Raw genomic sequence first — 22,459 nt, 5'->3', positions numbered from 1 at the left:
ACCTAGTTCAATGTCATTACCAGCAAGGCTCTTTACTCGTTCCGTAATACATCATCTTGCAACTAACTCCTTAGTCACTTTGCTTGCAAGGCTTCTTATGACGCGTATTACCGAGCGGGCCCAGAGATACCTCTCCGATACTCGGAGTGACAAATCCAAATCTCGATCTATGCCAACTCAACAAACACCTTCGAAGATACCCTCAGAGCATCTTTAATCTTCCCCAGTTACGTTGTGACGTTTGATAGCACACGAGGTATTCCTCCGGTATCTAGGAGTTGCATAATCTCATAGTCGAAGGAATATATATTTGTCATCAAGAAAGCAATAGCAATAAACTGAACGATCAATATGCTAAGCTAACAAATGGGTATTGTCCATCACATCATTCTCCTAATGATGTGATCCCGTTATCAAATGACAACACATGTCTATGGTTAGGAAACCTTAACCATCTTTGATCAACGAGCTAGTCTAGTAGAGGCTTACTAGGGACACGGTATTTGCTTATGTATTCACACATGTATTTAAGTTTCCGATCAATACAATTCTAGCATGAATAATAAACCTTTATCATGAATAAAAATATATAAAAAAACTTATTATTGCCTCTAGGGCATATTTCCTTCAGTCGTATCACACCCTTACAGAGAAGCGATAGTGGCAGAGGATGCGTGGATGATTTTTTGTTTTTTTTTAAAACGGAGGCAAAAGCTTTGCCTCGTCCATTAAATAAGAGAAAGTGGAGTTTGTTACAAGCCACCGAAATACACGACATGTGGATTACTCGCGCGCAATAAAAGACCCTAATTTCTTTGCTCCGGCAATGACTCAAAGGTTTGCCTCGGTGGAGATGGACGAAAGTAAGATTGGCGTTGGGGCACTCTTATGCTTAAAAACCCTTGCGTTCCGCTCATTCCAGTCTGTCCAAGATACGAGCATGGTGATGGAGTCTTTGGCTTGATGATTTGGTGTTCCATCAACGCAAGTGCATGCCTACCAATCTTTAACCGTGTCAAACAAGGGTCAAACGAAAGTGTCGAGTCCGAGCATGGGGAATTTTCCAATGACCAAAGACCAAAGGCGCCGAGTGTAGCTGCACTTGTAGAAGAGATGGGGTACGCACTCTTGCACCCTCTTGTAGAGGGGGCAAACATCACAATTTGGCCATCCTCACTTTGCCAATCTATCCGCCGTCCAGATTCCATCTTGAAGAGCTAGCCAAGTAAAGAATTTAACTTTTGGAGATGCCCAAACCTTCCAAACCATTCTATCCATGGGCGACATGACCATCCCTAGAAATTGTGTCATGTATGCGAAAGTCGCCGAGTACTGTCCATTGCTCGTATGCTTTCAAATGATTTCATCCTCAGTGAGCTCGTTAAGGTGGACCTCACTAAGAAGCATCCAAAGAGTGAAGAACTGCGTGATGTGCTCGGCAGTGGCGTTGATGGGGGTTTTGATTTTGAGGATCCCCGTGTTGTGCTTTACATAGAGGGCAAAGACCGCATTTGGTCCAACCACGGCGTTCGAGCATGTTGACCGTCCAAATTCTGTTTTGCATCGCAAGCCAAGGCCCATTGCATTCAGCCGTTCACCTTACGAAAAGGCCTCAATGGAAGCACGATGGAAAGACCCGGCTGACCGCGGTCGATGGTTCGGAACATCCCCGCCGCTTCACCATGGCCGTCACCGCTAGATTTGTCTCGCCGGTGACCGGCCGCCAAGCAGCGGTTCCAGGTTCACTCAATCCGTCACGCAATACACTCCGCACGTTCGGTGGGACGTTGACAGTGGATGGCCCCCGCCGCCCTCTCAATCTTGGAGGTCCGGTTCGTTGGATCGGACGCAGCCGTGCATCCTACTTTCTGCGATGCTGCGACGGATCCGACCGACGAACGATGATGCAAAACCTAACTAATGGTGAATCGTCAGACGTCAGACGTCGTGCAAGTGCCTCCCTCGATTATTGTCTTGGACTTGGACGTGGACACGCCAGCCCGCTCGCTGCCGCGACGTGGAGGCGAAGCCGATGGATGCTTCTCCTGGCTGCACGCCGTATCACCAACGCAGGATAGTAAAAGAAAAGGCTACTGTATTTTCTGTGAAAAATGATTGGAAAAATCTATGGAAACTGGAAACTGGGTTGAATTATTGCTGCAGCGCCGCTGTTGCTTCGAGTGCTCCTCCTGCGTGTCTACGCTACGCTCCGGCCTTCAACCACGTGCACAGAATAGCCTAGATGGCAAAATTGATAAATTTGACCTATGAACGAAATCAAATCACAGAATGAACTATCCGTAAAACTATTTCACGCGGCTGACCCGTGGCGCCTAGCTCTCAGGCGCTGCACTAGTGCAACGCCTGGGAGCTAGGCGCTGCACTAGTGCAATGCCTAGGAGCTAGGCGCTACACTGTATAGTGTGGCGCCTAGCTCTCAGGCGCTGCACACGACTTAGTAATATTCTGATCACACATGTGCGACGCTGGCGGTTTAGCGCCTATCTGCGAGGCGTTGCACAGTGTAGTGTGGCGCCTTCGTGTTGGGCGTCACACAAAAAGGTCAGCCGCGTGAAATGGTTTCACGGATAGTTCATTCTGTGATTTGATTCCGTCTATAGATCAAGTTTATCAAATTTGCCCTGCCTGACAGATGCGTATCTCGTCTTTATTCTGAGAAGATACACATGCGGATGCCGGGATGCGACCTATGCTACTTCCGAGTCAACGTTGGCTACCTCAGTCGATCTGTGCCTCTCATCTCATCCGCTGGTCGTTGCCTTGGCTGAGGCGCGTCCTCCGGGACTGGGAATGACATGCCCGATTTGCCGGCGTTTTCTGCGGATTTCCATTCCGAATCAAACGAAGAATCGAATCAATCCTGAAGGAACTAGCATGGAAGAACTTGGATGCAGTACGTAGAAGCACGAGGTGAACTTCGGTATATTTACAACAAGAAGAAGAAAAGTCGACTGAAACAGAGCATGTAAAGCAGCTAGATCGATCAACTATAAGCTCTGGTTCCATGCACGCAGAGAGCATGGACAGGCATCGATCGACCGTACTAAGGCTCTCAAATATATAGCTCGCTCGCTCTCCTATATCTATACGACTGTATACGCTGCCTGGCCGGGCAGGCGAGGTGACTAGGCCCAGTGGCCGACCCGTATGGCGCTCCCGGCACGCCGCAGCGGCGACAGCGAGCGGGAGGCCGGCGGCGAGGCCTCCTGCCCGGCGGCCGGCCTCGTCTCCAGCAGCTGCAGCTTGAGGAGGTGCCTCCGGGTCTCCTCGTCCTCCCGCTTGATCCTCCGCACCTGGCTGTGGATGAGCAGCACCTCCCGCTGCTCCTGCTCCTGCTCCTCCTCCTGCAGCCTCCTCCCCTCCATCGAAACAGACGGAAGCGATCTCACCATGGAGCACGCACGCACGCACGAACGAACTGAATTGTTAATCTGCTGCACCTGCACCGAACGTATTGGTGATCGGTGAAGCCCGCAGTCTGTTGGCGTGTCGACCGCGATTTATATAGCGGTAGGTATGGAGGAGGTGGTTGTCGGGTCTGGGTTTGCTTGCGGGTCGATTTTCGTGGGAGAGCGACGGCGGCGGGCCGGAGACGTGGGGTGGCTTCCGAGCGGAGCGCGGTCGCCGTTTCAACTGCTTTAGAAAGCCACGCCACGGCTGCTCCTTTTGTTTCGACACATGGATTAATCGTGCGCGCCATTTTGTTTTCGCTTGCCAGCCTCCCTTCTGCTGGGAGAAGAAAAAAAAAAGAAAAGAAAACGTGTGGAGTGGTCACTGACTCCGCGAACGGATATGGTGGTCGTGGACAAATGTCAGGGACACAAAGAGAGGCTGATCACCTATGCGCGGTCACATTCTCTATCTATTATCTGGTCGGGAGCTATCTGATTGGGTTACTGATCAACTCAATCCACGATTAACGCGTGCCGTCTGAGACAACCTCAAACTAGAACAAGAATAATAACCAAAGTGCTCCTGAACCAAAACCGACGTTTCCCCGTTAATTTCGGAGTTTTTATTTCCGTAAGGTACCTATGCAACACGGTCGAGTGAACCCCGCTTCGATGAAGTTTACAATTTCTTGAATTTCAGAGCAGAATGGGTGATTACATCTGTCGAACCATCGTTTGATATTTGCAGATTCTACAAGAAAGACATTTCCATAGACTTCTTCATGTTTTTTTAGGCTGGTCATAATGGAGAGTAAATTAAACAAGTCATGCATATGACGCTGGTTTAAGCAATTAGTACCTTTATACTGCAAAATATCATAGTAATAGTGTTATACATGATTTTATTTATTAGCTAGCAGACGCATCTTCTCTTAGAAAACGTTATGTTACTGTACCACAAACATCTCTCTTCATTAACTACTAACAACATAACCAAATTTGCTTTGCGGTGCGTTATATTACTTGGTAAGTTACTCCCACGGCCTTATAGATTATTTACGGATGAACTTGAAGAAACTGATGTTTCCTTTCGTTCCCGCCTTGAGATTCTCTAAGTTTGGAGACTTGGTAGTCATTGACATGTGGACCCATATGTCACTAAGCCAATGTCACGTGACATAAGTCGGAGGATCTGCACCATTTCATTCCCGTGAATATAACATATATATCCTCTAGGTCTCTTCATAAGTTGTATCTACGCTCTTAGTTTAGTGTTGGGAATAGTTGTATAAATGAATGTACATATGTTCAAGACATATAATTAAAAGTATTTGTTTTCACTAAATCGCGCTTGATTTTGTTTGTCGCCGATCTAAAACGAGAAGACGCCTCCTCCCAACAACCTATAGAGATCCGCCTTTCTACCCAACCCAACAAGTTATTACCTCTCTTGTGACCAATCCCGCCACTTTGTTACATCGCCATCTTATCATCACCCAATCACCATCACCGCCGGTTCTGTCGCCGCCTCGTTCTGACTCTTCATCCACCTTTCCTTCATGTCATCGTTGCCTCTAGTTTAATCGGCCTCACCAGCATCATCAATGGTGCGTTGCCTTCACTGAACACATCGCCTTTGGCTCAATGAGCATTGACCATAATGAAAAAACGCGCGGTTAAGAAATCGATTGTAATTTTAATAATATTTTAGGGCATCTTCAATGGTTTACGATGTCTGATGGTAAAATTTGCACCTATTTCTTTTGATGGTCTATCGGTAATAAATGAGTAGAGAGAGTAAGTTTTTTTAACTGAGAGAGCAACATTTTTATATTCATGAATCAACAACTTTTCACACGCCCAAAGGTGAACTAAGAGTGCAAAACTTGCATATTCTCTCGCGCAGGGCAGACCTAGGGGTGCCATGGGCTCTAAAATTCAAAATTGTTCATACTACTAACACTAGTTGTCTATCAATTTAATGCTATTTCGGGAACATTGGTTAGAATTCCCTGCAAAAAAGGAACATTGGTTAGAATTATGAAACTAAATTATCCTATTTACACTATAATTTTCACAAAATTTGAACTGATAAATTGAAATTATGTTGTCTATACACTGTATATGTAAATTATGGCACCAGATACTAAGATCTAAGAAAAAAGGTTTCTCCCCGCTTTATATATAAAGCACCATCATCACAACATCAAGTAAGAAGATACAAACGCACGCCACCACCACACTCAACGCACACACCCAATGTGAGATACAAAGGTGCCGAGCACCAAAAACATCACCCCAACGACGACTAAGCACCCTAATGATAAGCCGAAGACCACCATAAAGATGAGCAATCCACCGAGGGGTAATGAGACGGACAAAGCCGGAGCGAGGACTCCAAGACGGTGCCCTCAAGAGGGAAAACGACTGTAGGAAGCCGTCACAGACTGATCCCGAAAATCAGGTTTTCACCCGGAATGACACGAAGGCAATGGGAGCACCACGACGGAGCCTGCAAGAAGGAGAACGACATCCACGGACGCTGCCTCCGTCGGCCAGTATCGGGACTAGGCGAGTGATGAACCCTGCTGCTCCTACCCCTCCGTCGCAACATCACTCCGCCAACCACCCGCATCCATGCTGCCCAAGCGACCATGGCTGCTCGCCCGCACCCGAGCCGTGCGGTCAGCCCACGACCAACACACCTCCCACCGCCAGAGCCGCCGCTCTGCATCCAGAACGCTCCGAGAACCACCAAAGGTCAAGGCTTTGAGAAATCTGCACCACAGCCACCTCCGAGACCGCCAGCAAACCCGCCGAACAATGCCGGAACCGATAAAAAACAGAGATGGAGAAGGGGAAGGGGGAGGGGTGGCCGGCGGCCACTGTTGGGAATATGCCCTAGAGGCAATAATAAAATGGTTATTATTATATTTCCTTGTTCATGATAATTGTCTATTGTTCATCCTATAATTGTATTAACTGGAAACCGTAATACATGTGTGAATACATAGACCACAACATGTCCCTAGTGAGCCTCTAGTTGACTAGCTCGTTGATCAATAGATGGTTATGGTTTCCTGACCATGGACATTGGATGTCATTGATAACGGGATCACATCATTAGGAGAATGATGTGATGGACAAGACCCAATCCTAAGCATAGCACAAGATCGTGTAGTTCGTTTGCTAAGAGCTTTTCTAATGTCAAGTATCATTTCCTTAGACCATGAGATTGTGCAACTCCCGGATACCGTAGGAATGCTTTGGGTGTACCAAACGTCACAACGTAACTGGGTGGCTATAAAGGTGCACTACAGGTATCTTCGAAAGTGTCTGTTGGGTTGGCACGAATCGAGACTGGGATTTGTCACTCCGATGACAGAGAGGTATCTCTGGGCCCACTCGGTAATGCATCATCATAATGAGCTCAATGTGACTAAGTAGTTAGTCATGGGATCATGCATTATGGAACGAGTAAAGTGACTTGCTGGTAACGAGATTGAACGAGGTATTGGGATACCGACGATCGAATCTCGGGCAAGTAACGTACCGATTGACAAAGGGAATTGTATACGGGATTGCTTGAATCCTTGACATCGTGGTTCATCTGATGAGATCATCGTGGAACATGTGGGAGACAACATGGGTATGCAGATCCGGCTGTTGGTTATTGGCCAGAGAGATGTCTCGGTCATGCCTGCATAATTCCCGAACCCGTAGGGTCTACACACTTAAGGTTTGGTGACGCTAGAGTTGTTATGGGAATTAGTGTGCAGTTACCGAATGTTGTTCGGAGTCCCGGATGAGATCTCGGATGTCACGAGGAGTTCCGGAATGGTTTGGAGGTAAAGATTTATATATGGGAAGTCCTATTTTGGCCACCGGAAAATGTTCGGAATTTTTCGGTATTGTACCGGGAAGGTTCTAGAAGGTTCCGGAGTGGGGCCCACCTGCATGGGGGGAACCACATGAACGTGGGTAGTGGGGGCAAGGCCCCACACCCCTGGTCAAGGCGCACCAAGATCCCCCCTTAGAAGGAATAAGATCATATCCCAAAGGGATAAGATCAAGATCCCTAAAAAGGGGGATAACAATCGGTGGGGAAGGAAATGATGGGATTTCTTTCCTCCCACCTTTGCCAATACCCCAATGGACTTGGAGGGCAAGAAACCAGCCCCCTCCACCCCTATATATAGTGGGGAGGCGCATGGGAGCTTCACCCTTGCCCCTGGCGCAGCCCTCCCCCTCTCCAACTCCACCTCCTCCTCGCTAGTGCTTGGCGAAGCCCTGCCGGAGAACTGTAAGATCCACCACCATGACGTTGTGCTGCCGGAGCTCTCCCTCAACTTCTCCTCTCCCCTTGCTGGATCAAGAAGGAGGAGACATCCCCGGGCTGTACGTGTGTTGAACGCAGAGGCGTCGTTTGTTCGGCGTTAGATTGGATCTTCCGCGATTTGAATCGCCGCGAGTACGACTCCCTCATCCGCGTTCTTGTAACGCTTCCGCATCGCGATCTTCAAGGGTATGAAGATGCAATCATCCTCTCCCTCTCTTGTTGCTAGAATCTCCATAGATTGATCTTGGTGATGCATAGAAAATTTTGAATTTCTGCTACGTTCCCCAACAGTGGCATCATGAGCTAGGTCTATTGCGTAGATTCTATGCACGAGTAGAACACAAGTTGTTGTGGGCATTGATTTTGTTCAATATGCTTACCGTTAATAGTACTATCTTGTTTCGACGGTATTGTGGGATGAAGCGGCCCGGACCGACCTTACACGTACACTTACGTGAGACAGGTTCCACCGACTGACATGCACTTGTTGCATAAGGTGGCTAGCGGGTGCCAGTCTCTCCCTCTTTAGTCAGATCGGATTCGATGAAAATGGTCCTTATGAAGGGTAAATAGCAATTGGCATATCACGTTGTGGTTTTGGCGTAGGTAAGAAACGTTCTTGCTAGAAACCTATAGCAGCCACGTAAAAACTTGCAACAACAATTAGAGGACGTCTAACTTGTTTTTGTAGCATATGCCATATGATGTGATATGGCCAAGAAGGATGTGATGAATGAAATATATGTGATGTATGAGATTGATCATGTTCTTGTAATAGGAATCACGACTTGCATGTCGATGAGTATGACAACTGGCAGGATCCATAGGAGTTGTCTTAATTTATTGTATGACCTGCGTGTCATTATACAACGCCATGTAATTACTTTACTTTATTGCTAACTGTTAGTCGTAGTAGTAGAAGTAATAGTTGGCGAGACGGCTTCATGGAGACACGATGATGGAGATCATGATGGAGATCATGGTGTCATGCCGATGACAAAGGTGATCATGCCGCGCTTCAAAGATGGAGATCAAAGGCGCAAGATGATGATGGCCATATCATGTAACTTTATGATTTGCATGTGATGTTTGTCATGGTTACATCTTATTTGCTTAGAACAACGGTAGCATAAATAAGATGATCCATCACTAAAATTTCAAGAAAGTGTTCCCCCTAACTGTGCACCGTTGCGAAAGTTCGTTGTTTCGAAGCACCACATGATGATCGGGTGTGATAGATTCTAACGTTCGCATACAACGGGTGTAAGCCAAATTTACACACCCGAAACACTTAGGTTGACTTGACGAGCCTAGCATGTACAGACATGGCCTCGGAACACAAGAGACCAAAAGGTCGAACATGAGTCGTATAGTAGATACGATCAACATGAAGATGTTCACCGATGATGACTAGTCCGTCTCACGTGATGATCGGACACGGCCTAGTTGACTCGGATCATATATCACTTCGATGACTAGAGGGATGTCTATCTGAGTGGGAGTTCATTAAATAATTTGATTAGATGAACTTAATTATCATGAACATAGTCAAAAGGTCTTTGCAAATTATGTCGTAGCTCGCGTTTTAGTTCTACTGTTTTAGATATGTTCCTAGAGAAAATTTAGTTGAAAGTTGATAGTAGCAATTATGCGGACTGGGTCCGTAAACTGAGGATTGTCCTCATTGCTGCACAGAAGGCTTATGTCCTTAATGCACCGCTCGGTGTGCTGAACCTCGAACATCGTCTGTGGATGTTGTGAACATCTGACATACACGTTTTGATGGCTACATGATAGTTCAGTGATGTTAAACGGTTTAAAATTGTGGCGCCGAAGACGTTTTTGAAACGTCGCGGAACATATGGGATGTTCTAAGGGCTGAAATTGGGATTTCAGGCTCGTTCCCACGTCAAGAGGTATGAGACCTCCGACGAGTTTCTTAGCCTACAAACTAAGGGAGAAAAGCTCAATCGTTGAGCATGTGCTCAGATTGTCTGAGTACTACAATCACTTGAATCGAGTGGGAGTTAAACTTCCAAATGAGATAGTGATGTTTCTCCAAAGTCATTGCCACCAAGCTACTAGAGCTTCGTGATGAACTATAACATATCAGGGATAGATATGATGATCCTTGAGCTATTCGCGATGTTTGACACCGCGAAAGTAGAAATCGAGTAGGAGCATCAATTGTTGATGGTTAGTAAAACCACTAGTTTCAAGAAAGGGCAAGGGCAAGAAGGGTGTAAGAGCATATTTATCCCTTAAGTGTTTTGGTGATTGATGACAATGCTTTTGCGGACTAATCGTGTGCCTTTAGTTTCTCAAACGCTTCATCTCTAGGCACGAGACGATTCGGTGCCCCTCGAAGACTATTGAAGACGGCGTTGTTCTACGTTTCTCTTTGGTGGATTTGAGTCGTAGGAGAGCCGTACTATTAAGAGGGGGTCCGCGTCGGAAAGGTTCGGGTGGAATCAACACGTACACATGTCCTTCCTTTCCCTTGCACTTTGGAGCATCTCTCCGTTATCCAAGTTTTGCTTAATCTGACGGCTACTGCTGTACTTGCGGTAGTACTGCTCTATGGAGCGGTAGTACCGCAAGCACCTGCGGTAGTACCGCTGGGGGTCACGGTAGTACCGCTTCTCTGGAGCCTTAGTACTGTGGCTCCCAGGCCTAGTGCTGCTCCGGTACGGTAGTAGGGGCGGATGTAATTTTTTACATCCGCGCCCTCACGGTAGTACCGCACGTCCTGCGCGGTAGTACTGCGGGAGGCCACGGTAGTACCGCTCCCCCGGAGTCGTAGTACCGTGGCCCTCATGCCTAGTACCGCTGAGTCACGGTAGTAGGAGCGGATGTAATTTTTTACATCCGCGTCTCCACGGTAGTACCGCGCCTCGTGCGCGGTAGTACCGCGTCGGATTTTTGCACTGTTTCATTTTTAGTGGAAGTAGGCACGGATGTATTTTATTTCATCTGTGCTCTTCGTAGGCTTTGACTTTCCTGCCTTGCGGTAGTACCGCAAGGGGAAGCGGTAGTACCGCGCAAGCGGTAGTACTGCACTCAGTCAGGCAAGTCCCGGCCTCTGCTGCTGCCGCGGAAGTACCGTGGCCCTCCACGGTAGTACCGCGTGGCCTTGCGGTAGTACCGCGCTCTTGGAGCGGTAGTACCGCATGTCGCAGGCTGAACATGTGGATAATGGTTGGATCTTTTCCATGACTATAAAAGGGGCGTCTTCTACCTCTAGTTGACCACCTCTTCTATCTTAAGCTCCATTGTTGCTCCAAGCTCCATTTTGGCCTGATCTCTCTTCCTAGCCAATCAAACTTGTTGATTTGTTCGGGATTGGGTGACAAGGGCCCGATCTACACTTCCACCAAGAGATATTTGATTCCCCCCACTAATCCCTAGCGGATCTTCTTACTCTTGGGTGTTTGAGCACCCTAGACGGTTGAGGTCACCTCGAAGCCATACTCCATTGTGGTGAAGCTTTGTGGTGTTGTTGGGAGCCTCCAAGTATTGTGGAGATTGCCCCAACCTTGTTTGTAAAGGTTCGGTCGCCGCCTTCAAGGGCACCAATAGTGGAATCACGGCATCTCGCATTGTGTGAGGGCGTGAGGAGATTACGGTGGCCCTAGTGGCTTCTTGGGGAGCATTGTGCCTCCACACCGCTCTAACGGAGACGTACTTCCCCTTAAAAGGAAGGAACTTCGGTAACAGATCCTCGTCTTCACCGGCTCCACTCTTGGTTATTTTGTGCCTTTACTTTTGCAAGCTTACTTGTGTTGTATCTATTGCTTGCTTGTGTGCTAGTTGTCTTTGCATCATATAGGTTGTCCACGTAGTTGCATATCTAGTCAACCTATTTTGTTGCAAGGTTCAAATTGATAAAGAAAAGCTTAAAAATTGTTAGTTGCCTATTCACCCCCCCCCCCCTTTAGTCAACCATATTTATCCTTTTAATTGGTATCAGAGCTTCGTCTCTTTATTAAGGACTTTGCCGTCCGAAGAGTATGGTTGACACCAACGACAGTGCGGAGGAGCACTCCGGTGTGAATCCTATCTCATCTATGGCCGATCGGGGAACCTCGGTCTCACGTGAGGAATTCAATGTGGCTTTAGACACATTGAAAACCTCCATGACGACCGAGGTTAAAAGCATGTTTTCTAAATTCCTAGAAGGACTTAAACTATCCACCTCGCCGATGAAAGTAGGTGATCCCACTAACAAGGTGACGGATGCCACCTCCGACAAGGGGGAAGCTAATAGTGAAAAAGGTCCTTCTACTAGTGGTAGGAATGGCTCCGGCATCTTTGCCCATGTGGAACCTCCTACTTATGGTGGACCGATTCCCACTACTCATTTAAATCATGCCGGTCCTCCTCCTAAGATTGTGAAAAATAAGGATTTTGATGCTTTGGTTTATCGTTTCAATTGTCATTTAAAACATGTGAATACTAATCTTTGGAGAATTATAGAAGAAGGTTTCTATCCACATGACCCAAGCCACTTCCCCCTCAAGAAGCCATGGATAATCAATTCAATGAGAGTGCTCTCTTCATCATCCAAGATGCAATCCTTCCCGAAGATCTCCCTCATCTTCGTCCTCATGCCATGGCTAAAGACGCATGGCAATGTGTTGTGTCTCTCTATCGAGGAAGTGCTAGCATTCAACGCTCCAACTACGAAGTGGTGCAAGATGAAGCCGATGAGTTTGCAATGAAAGAAGATGAAGAACCTCGTGAGCTCTTTCGAAGAGTGACCAAACTCGCGGTCGCACTCCGAGATCATGGGATCAAGGACACGGATGACAATTGGATCAAGCGCAAGTTCCTCAAGGCCATGATGCCCTACAACAAGGCCATGTCCTCCGTCATTCATCAAAGACCGGACTTCCACTCCATGACCTCAAGTGAAGTGTTGGATGAGTTCGTTGCAATGAGCATCTTGGACAAGACCGCCGACAATGCGGTGCTCCGTTCTCAAAGGGCAAAGAAGCCCAACCTTGCCTTAAAGGCCAAGGTTAGTGTGGAAGAAGAATAAGAAGAGGAAGATGAGGAGAGCAACCCCGAAGACACGAAGTATGATTATCATGAGCACATGGCTCTTGCCTCAAGACAATTTTGGAGTAAGAAGAATACAAGACCCAACTTCAACAAGAACAACTCAAGTGGCCTCAAGGGCAAGCAACGAGTTAGAACTTGTTCCAACTGTGGCAATGTGAGCCATTTCGCTGTGGATTGTCCTTACGAGAAGCGGGAAGATAATGGTGGCCAGTTCATCCGAAAAGACAAAGCCAAGTCCTTCCCCAACAAGAACAACTTCACCAAGAAGACTCCTACACGCGGGTTGGTAGTTCAAGAAGAATACCGTGTGGATGACGATGAGGATGAAGATAGTGAAGCAATGGCTATGGCATCTGTTGCCATTGCCACAACTCCCCGGGTGTCTCTCTTCGATTCACCCAACGAGAACATCACCGCCAAGTGCCTCATGGCTAAAGCCACCAACAAGGTAACCCCCAACATCAAAACCACCATTATTCCTAATCCTTCTTCGACGGTTGGCTTTGATGATGGTAAGGGGTCTAGTGAGGAGGTAAATGAATTTGAGTCCTTCATGAGTAAGCTCAAGGGCAAATCCAAGAAGCACTTCGTTGCTCTCTTGGAAAAACTTGGTGAAGCTAATGACATGACCGAGGCTCACGAAGAAACCATCTCTAAGATGGAAGGTCATAGTCGTGACTATGCCGATGAGATATCGGATCTCTCTAATGCTCTTGAGGAAGAGCGTGGGCATCGTTTGGCTCTTGAGGAGTCACACAACGATGACCATGCCAAATTAAAGAAAGATCTTGATCATGCTCTTGTAGTGTCTCGTGTTCTAACTTCTGAGAAGGCTAAACTTGGGGTTGATCATGCTAGACTCAAGGAGGAGTTTGATGTACTTGACAAGGCCCATAAGGTCTTGAAAGGTGCTCATGCAAACCTCAAGGAGTCTCATGCTCAACTCCAAGTTAAGCTAAGCAAGGAAAAGTCCACATTTCCTCACATGGTCTTAATTGATAATGCAAATGCTACTAACCCGTGTTGTGAGCATGTGCATCTTGTGGAGGAGATTGCCAAGTTAAAGGAACAACTCGAGAAAGGTCTTGTGTCATGCATACAAGGTGAGAAGAACCTAAATGACCTTTTGAGCAATCAAAAGGAAGTTGTGGGCAAGGAGGGAGTTGGGTTCTCACCCAAGTCCAAGAACAAGAAGAAGAACGAGGAGAAGAATAACAAGACCAAACGACCTCCCCCGCTCAAGCAAACTTTTGTGAAGGAGGGAGAGGGTGCTCCTAAGGAGAAGAAGAACAATGCGAAGAGTGGTGATGCCAAAAAGGGCAAAGCCATCTCTCCCAACAAAGCCGGCGACTTTAACCCCTCTTATGTGTTGTGCCGTGCTAGTGATGGGCATGTTGATGCTAAATTTGTTGGTTCTTCTTATGAGTACATTGAATGGTCTATTTGGGTTCCTAAGACCGTTGTTACTAACATCAAAGGACCCATTACTAAATGGGTACCTAAAACCAAGCATTGATCTCTTGTAGGTGTTTGCTTCCGATGGGGGATCATGGTTGCTCGACAGTGGAGCAACAAATCATATGACCGAGAGCAAGGACTTGGTGGTGGACATGCAAAAGATCCCATCTATGCCCACCAATGTCGAGTGGGGTGATGGCTCACATTCTAAGGTATTGGGTCTTGGCAAGGTTGTCATTTCTCATGATCTAACGATCGCGAAAGTCATGCTTGTTGAGTCCCTTGCGTTCAATTTACTTTCCGTTCGTCAACTCGCACTCATGGGCTTTGCCACCTTATTTGATATTGATACCGTGGCCCTCTTGTGGAGCAAGACTCTTAAAGTAGCCTTTGTTGGGCATGTCGAGAATGGTCTCTATGTGATTAACTTTTCGGAGCAACCCACTAAGACTGCGACATGCCTAATGGCTAAAGTTGATGTGGGATGGCTTTGGCATCGCCGTTTAGCCCATGTCAATATGAGATCTTTGCAAAGTCTTCTCAAGGGGGACCATGTCCGTGGACTAACAAATGTTAGTTTTGCCAAAGATCATGCTTGCAGTGCTTGTATCGAAGGAAAGCTTCATGAGACGGCTCACCCTCCCATGACTATCATCTACTCGAAGAGACCCTTGGAGCTCCTGCACATGGACCTCTTTGGGCCTCCATCCTTTGATAGTCTTGGGGGTAGGAAGTATTGCTTGGTGATTGTGGATGATTATTCAAGATACACTTGGGTATACTTCTTCAAGAGGAAGAGTGAGACTCAACAAACCGTCATCGACTTTGCAAATGAAGCTCAACGTCAACATAATGCAAAGATCTTGACAATAAGAAGTGACAACGGCAGCAAGATAAAGAACTACACCTTGGATGAGTTTCTTAGTGATGAGGGGATCAAGCATCAATATTCTACACCATATACCCCTCAACAAAATGGTGTTGCGGAGAGGAAGAACCGGACGTTGATGGATGCGGAAAGGACCATGATGGCGGAGTTCAAGTCTCCATACAACTTTTGGGCCGAAGCCATCAACACCGCATGTCATGCATCCAATCGGCTCTATCTCCGCAAAGGCTTGAACAAGACTCCTTATGAGATACTCAACGGAAACAATCCCAATCTCAAGTACTTCCGGGTGTTCGGGTGTAAGTGTTTCATTCTCAAGAAAGGTGTTCGTTTGTCTAAATTTGAGGCTAGAGCTTATGAGGGCATATTTGTTGGTTATGCTACAAACTCTCATGCTTACCGTGTTCTCAACAAGTCCGCCAGACTCATTGAGGAGACGTGTAACGTGGAGTTTGACGAAAATAACGGCTCCCAAGTGGAGCAAAGTGGTACTTGTGATGTAGGTGATGAAATTCCTCCCCAAGCCATAAGAAGAATGGGTATTGGTCATATTCTACCCATTTAGGAACCCCTTGTGGCCGAAGGAGAAGGAAAATGCTCCACTCAAGTGGAGCCTTCACCTACTCAAGACCCACACGCTTCCGAAGAACAAAGTGTAGGCCATCAACCTCGGGAACAAGACCAAGGGCAAGATCAATGTCAAGATGATGGTGAACCTCCAAATGATGCCCAAGGTCAAGTTCTCCCCCTCGAGCAAGTTCAAGATCATGAGCAAGCTCAAGATCAAGAACAAGCTCAAGATGGCGCTCAAGATGATCAAGTTAACCCTCCTCCTTCCACATCCGAGGAGGAATTAGAGCGTCGTGCCGCGAAGATTGCTTCCAAACTCACCACCAAAGGCCATCTCATGGAGAATGTGGTTGGAAGCCTAAGAAAGGGGGTAAGCACTCGTAGACAATTAGCAAACTATTGTGAACATCACGCGTTTGTCTCTTGTGTTGAACCCTAAAAGGTCTATGAGGCGCTCGAAGACTCGGATTGGCTTAATGCCATGCATGAAGAACTCAACAACTTCGAGTACAACAAGGTGTGGAGGTTTGTGCCAAGGCCTTCGGGGAACCATAACATCATTGGAACCAAGTGGATCTTCAAGAACAAGCAAGATGCTCATGGGAACATCATTCGCAAGAAGGCAAGATTGGTAGCACAAGGCTACTCCCAAGTCGAGGGTATCGACTACGGTGAAACCTTTGCTCCCGTTGCTCGCCTTGAATCCATTCGTTTGTTGATTGCTTATGCTTCCCATCACAACTTTAAGTTATAACAAATGGATGTGAAAAGTGCTTTTCTTAATGGTCCTATTAATGAGTTGGTTTATGTCAAGCAACCCCCCGGGTTCGAGGATCCTTACTTCCCGGATCATGTGTATCAACTCGATAAGGTACTCTATGGCCTTAAACAAGCCCCACGTGCGTGGTATGACCACCTTACCGAGTTGTTACAAGATCGTGGATTTGAAGTAGGGCAAATCGATCCCACTCTTTTTACTAAGAAGGCCAAAGGGGAGTTGTTTGTGTGCCAACTATATGTTGATGACATTATCTTTGGTTCCCCTAACAATGCTTTCAATGAATAATTTGCCGCTCTCATGACCTCTAAGTTCAAGATGTCTTCGATGGGAGAGTTGAAGTTCTTCCTTGGTTTTGATATCAAAAAAAGAAGAGAAGGTACCTTCATCAACCAAGCCAAATACACTCAAGACATGCTTAAGAGATTCAAGCTAAGTGATGTCAAGCCGGCCTCTACTCCGATGCCCACCAAGTGCCAACTTGACATTGATCCCAATGGTAAAGCGGTGGATCAAAAGGTATATCGCTCTATGATTGGTTCCTTGCTTTACCTTTGTGCATCTAGACCGGATATCATGTTGAGTGTGGGAATGTGTGCACGGTTCCAAGCCGCACCAAAGGAAAGCCACTTGGTGGCGGTCAAGCGAATCTTTTGATATTTGGCTCATACCCCAAACTTTGGCCTATGGTACCCAAGAGGAGCTAACTTCAAGCTTGAAGGATTCACGAATTCTGATTGGGCGGGAGACAAGGTGGATAGGAAGTCCACTTCCGGAGGGTGCCAATTTCTTGGTTGCTCTTCGGTAAGTTGGTCTTCCAAGAAGCAAAGTTGTGTGTCTCTCTCGTCCACCGAAGCGGAATATGTGGCGGCCGGTAGTTGTTGTGCACAACTCTTATGGATGAGGCAAACTTTAAAGGAGTACGGTGTCATTTTTGACAAAGTACCTCTTTGGTGTGACAATGAAAGTGCCATCAAGATTTCTCTCAACCCGGTGCAACACTTCAAGATGAAGCATATTGAGATTCGGTATCACTTCATCCGGGATCACATTAGGCGAGGGGAGATCGAGCTTAAGTATGTCAACACTCATGATAACCTTGCAGATATTTTCACGAAGCCCTTGGATGAAGCAAGATTTCGCGAGTTAAGGTATGAGCTAAATATCATTGATTCGAGCAATGTGACTTGAACCCTTGCACCCCCCACCACACTCAACTTGTTGTCTAGTTTAGATGTAGGCATGGACATAGGGGGGGTGTTGTTCTATCAATGAACTCTCCCTCCCCCATTATGCATAAATCGATCAACTCTTTCACATTAGCCATTTTTTATGGTACTTGTGCTTCAAAGATGAGTTTTGGTCATGGGCCCAAGGATAATTCTTCGCGGTGCCATACCAACGAACTCAAACATAGGTGGCTCTTGCCACCGCCCTCTCCTTGAGAGGTTGTGTCACATGGTTGCTCCCTGTTGTCTTCTGCCTTGGGTTGTTCGTGTTCTTGTGGTGTCTTTTGTGCTAAAAAGTTTCTTTGCAAAGACCTCTTTTCGTGTGTAGAAACCTGCTTTTTCTTGAGCTCACGGTACTACCGTAGCCTGCTACGGTACTACCGCATGAGGGAGCACGGTACTACCGCCCCCACGCGGCAGTAATTTTTTACTGCTGCCTGGGAGAGCGGTACTACCGCTTAGGTGCGGTACTTCCGCCCAAGCGGTACTACCGCGATGACATGCGGTACTACCGCGACGTCTCGAACGCGTGGGGATAAGGACGGGCAGGAGGAGTTCTAACTCCCCCATACCCATTCGCCAGTTCCCCATCTCGTCTTTGTCTCTCTCCCTCGCTCAAGAACGGGGCCGGCGTCCGTCGCCGGATGTCCGCCTCCGGCTGCCCTCCCGTGATTCTGACCGGTGGGATCGTTCCCCACCACGTGCTCTTGCTATGGACCAAGGTCTTTCCCCACCTCCTTCTCATTTTTGTTGTGTTCGTTGTCTCTAGGTTCTGGGGGAGACTTGTGTGTTCTTGAGATTCTTAGGCTTAATCTTTGCAAGAGTAGGATGAAGGAGCGTAGTATTGCGTAGGAATTATACTTGTCCTTTGTCCTATGCTAGATTTGATCACCGTAGCACTACCATGGTTTCGCGGTTCTTTTCAGATTCAAACCATCGTTTGGATCTGATGCGGTGCGGTACTACCGCCCATCTGGCGCGGTACTACTGCCCTCTGGCGCGGTACTACCGCACTCACTGCGGCACTAAAACTTTACTACCGCTCCAACCACGATACTACCGTGCCTCGCACGGTACTACCGCGACCTGGAGCGGTACTAAAATTTTAGTACCGCAGGCTCTGGCAGTACTACCGTGGCTCACATCTATCTCATGGCAACTTTCACGTATACTTTCTATGTGTTTCTTGTGCTTTACCGTGGTCTTTGCATTGATCCTTTTTGCGTTTCGTGTGTGTTTTGCGTTTGTGTCTCAGGTGGTGGCTCTCGCCGTTCCAATCCCAGTCGTGACACTAGTTCCAAGCGTCTGCGCAATCCAGGTGAAGTACCAGAGGGCTCCACTGCCCCCAAGCGCCATGTCAGGACATCAGCTAGTAAGCACAAGGAACCCAACAAGAGCATGGACGAGATACCCCAATCTGAGTTCGTCCGTCTCTAGAAGCTCAACCCGTATGTGCATCCCTGTGCTACTGCCAGAGGTTGTGAACTGTTTTGGAACAAGCAACAGACTCTCATTTATCTGGATGTCATCAACAACAAGCAGAATACCTATGTGGATGTCAAATGGATAGAAATGCATCACCTAAGGAAGGACAAGCATCGTGCGTACTTTGGAGAAGCTCTGGATTTGGTGGAGCAGTTTGGTATTGAACATGTGATCTCTTTTCACCTTGACTATGATCCTGAGCTTGTTTGTCAGTTCTTTGCCTCAGTCTACTTTCACCCCGATGAGGAGAGGAGGATGACCTGGATGTCCAATGGACGTCAGTTGACTGCTACCTGGAAGGAGTTCATGGATTTGCTCCACGTTCCTGATGACGGGCTTGACACTCTCATGGGTGTTCGCCCCCATGGTAATCCTGAGTCTGCTAGCAAGGACAAGCTTCAGCCCTACTATGTTGAGAAGGCGCTTCCCAATGGCAAGATAGGGTGGGTGCTCAACTCCTTCCTGGATATCATGTATCGCATCTTCTGCAACTCCTTGTTCCCTCGCATTGGTGACAAGGACAAGGTTCATGCCTATATGGTGGATATGATGCTCATTTACGAGGAGGCTCGTTTGTCTCAGACTCAGCCACTTGATGTCTCACACATCATGTGGTGTGAGCCTCGGTTTGCGGTGTTCAACCGCAAAGTGCCTATCTATGGGCCCTATCTGTTTCTGCCGATCTCGAAGACTTGGGAGAAGATGTTTCCTGGTGAGGAGTTCCTTGCTCCAGACTGGATTCGCCATGATCCCATCTGTCTCCGTGTCAAGTCCAACTGGGCCAACACTACTACTCGCGCTGAGGCGTCTGCTGCTAGGGCTGCTGTTGATGAGGAGGATGTTGGCGCAGAGGATGTTGCTGAGGACCGTGCTGCCAAGCCTTCTCATAGTTCCTCTATGCCCTCATGGGCCAAGAAGCTGAAGGACAAGATGAAGACTCTTTTCTGCATGCAAGCTAAGGGCCAGTACAGGACTCACGTGGCATCCAAGGAGAGTCATCGCCGGGACAAGAAGATCTTGCAGCTCTATGGTGAGGATGTGTCTGGCGGTTCTGAGGATCGCATCACTCCAGAGGCTGAGTGGATGGAGAAGCAAGGCTACATGTGGACTGATTCTGAGGAGGACGTCGAGGAGACCATCCCTGCTGCCGAGGAGTCCGACGGAGAGGGTTGGGATGAGTTCCCTGCTTGAGCCACCCCGTGTGTGTAGGTGTCCTCTCTGCCTTTTTGGCATCTCGATGCCAAAGGGGGAGAGAGAGTAGGCATTTGCGAGTCTTGTGTCGTCGTTCGTGTTCGGTGTGTTTGCTGCTTTCTCTTTGAACCTCGTTTGAACCTCGTTTTAGTTGCTTTGGGTTGCTTTACTTCATATGGTGTAAGACATATGCACTCTATCTATCTTAGCAAGCTTGTGATATATTGTGCTACCTTTGTGATATGCTCTGCTTAGATGTTAGTTATCATGCCTTTGTCTCTATAATATAGGGGGAGTGTTGATCCTAGGTTGTGTGTGATGCAGTCCAAAGCATCTATCTAGATTGCACACATCTAGGGGGAGCCCATCTATATTCTAGAGAGGAGGGGTTTGCCTGTGCCCTATATTATCTCTCTATGTGCAAACCCCGTATTGTCATCAATCCACCAAAAAGGAGGAGATTGTAAGAGCATATTTATCCCTTAAGTGTTTTGGTGATTGATGAAAATGCTTTTGCGGACTAATCGTGTGCCTTTAGTTTCTCAGACGCTTCATCTCTAGGCACGAGACGATTCGGTGCCCCTCGAAGACTATTGAAGACGGCGTTGTTCTACGTTTCTCTTTGGTGGATTTGAGTCGTAGGAGAGCCGTACTATTAAGAGGGGGTCCGCGTCAGAAAGGTTCGGGTGGAATCAACACGTACACATGTCCTTCCTTTCCCTTGCACTTTGGAGCATCTCTCCGTTATCCTAGTTGTGCTTAATCTGACGGCTACTGTTGTACTTGCGGTAGTACCGCTGGGGGTCATGGTAGTACCGCTCCTCTGGAGCCTTAGTACCGTGGCTCCCAGGCCTAGTGCTGCTCCGGTACGGTAGTAGGGGCGGATGTAATTTTTTACATCCGCGCCCTCACGGTAGTACCACACGTCCTGCGCGGTAGTACCGCGGGAGGCCACGGTAGTACCGCTCCCCCGGAGTCGTAGTACCGTAGCCCTCATGCCTAGTACCGCTGAGTCACGGTAGTAGGAGCGGATGTAATATTTTATATCTGCGTCTCCACGGTAGTACCGCGCCTCGTGCGCGGTAGTACCGTGTCGGATTTTTGCACTGTTTCATTTTCAGCGGAAGTAGGCACGGATGTATTTTATTTCGTCTGTGCTCTTCGTAGGCTTTGACTTTCCTACCTTGCGGTAGTACCGCAAGGGGGAGCAGTAGTACCGCGCAAGCGGTAGTACTGCACTCAGTTAGGCAAGTCCCGGCCTCTGTTGCTGCCGTGGAAGTACCGTGGCCCTCCACGGTAGTACCGCGTGGCCTTGCGGTAGTACCGCACTCCTGGAGCGGTAGTACCGCATGTCGCAGGCTGAACATGTGGATAACGGTTGGATCTTTTCCATGACTATAAAAGGGGCGTCTCCTACCTCTAGTTGACCACCTCTTCTATCTCTAAGCTCCATTGTTGCTCCAAGCTCCATTTGGCCCGATCTCTCTCCCTAGCCAATCAAACTTGTTGATTTGCTCGGGATTGGGTGACAAGGGCCCGATCTACACTTCCACCAAGAGATATTCGATTCCCCCCACTAATCCCTAGCGGATCTTGTTACTCTTGGGTGTTTGAGCATCCTAGACGGTTGAGGTCACCTCAAAGCCATACTCCATTGTGGTGAAGCTTCATGGTGTTGTTGGGAGCCTCCAAGTGTTGTGGAGATTGCCCCAACCTTGCTTGTAAAGGTTCGGTCGCCGCCTTCAAGGGCACCAATAGTGGAATCACGGCATCTCGCATTGTGTGAGGGTGTGAGGAGATTACGGTGGCCCTAGTGGCTTCTTGGGGAGCATTGTGCCTCCACACCGCTCTAACAGAGACGTACTTCCCCTTAAAAGGAAGGAACTTCGGTAACACATCCTCGTCTTCACCGGCTCCACTCCTGGTCATTTCGTGCCTTTACTTTTGCAAGCTTACTTGTGTTGTATCTATTGCTTGCTTGTGTGCTAGTTGTCTTTGCATCATATAGGTTATCCACGTAGTTGCATATCTAGTCAACCTATT

General features: G+C 47.7%; 1 protein-coding gene across 1 annotated transcript; it reads right to left on the bottom strand.

Annotated features, from left to right (window-relative positions):
• Positions 1–2,896: 2,896 nt before the first annotated feature.
• On the bottom strand, positions 2,897–3,513 carry LOC119305561. Its single transcript, XM_037582049.1, has one exon. The coding sequence runs from the start codon at positions 3,411–3,413 to the stop codon at positions 3,147–3,149; it is 267 nt and encodes an 88-aa protein (XP_037437946.1). The 5' UTR covers positions 3,414–3,513; the 3' UTR covers positions 2,897–3,146.
• Positions 3,514–22,459: the final 18,946 nt, after the last annotated feature.

The sequence above is a fragment of the Triticum dicoccoides genome, chromosome 5B (assembly GCF_002162155.2).
Source record: "Triticum dicoccoides isolate Atlit2015 ecotype Zavitan chromosome 5B, WEW_v2.0, whole genome shotgun sequence".
NCBI lineage: Eukaryota > Viridiplantae > Streptophyta > Magnoliopsida > Poales > Poaceae > Triticum > Triticum dicoccoides.
The sequence above is the reverse complement of the archived record's forward strand: the minus strand, read 5'-3'. Positions and strand labels throughout refer to the sequence as shown.

Excerpts from the sequence above, each read along its gene's own strand:
- LOC119305561 (XM_037582049.1), bottom strand. The coding sequence starts at position 3,413 with ATGGTGAGATCGCTTCCGTCTGTTTCGATGGAGGGGAGGAGGCTGCAG.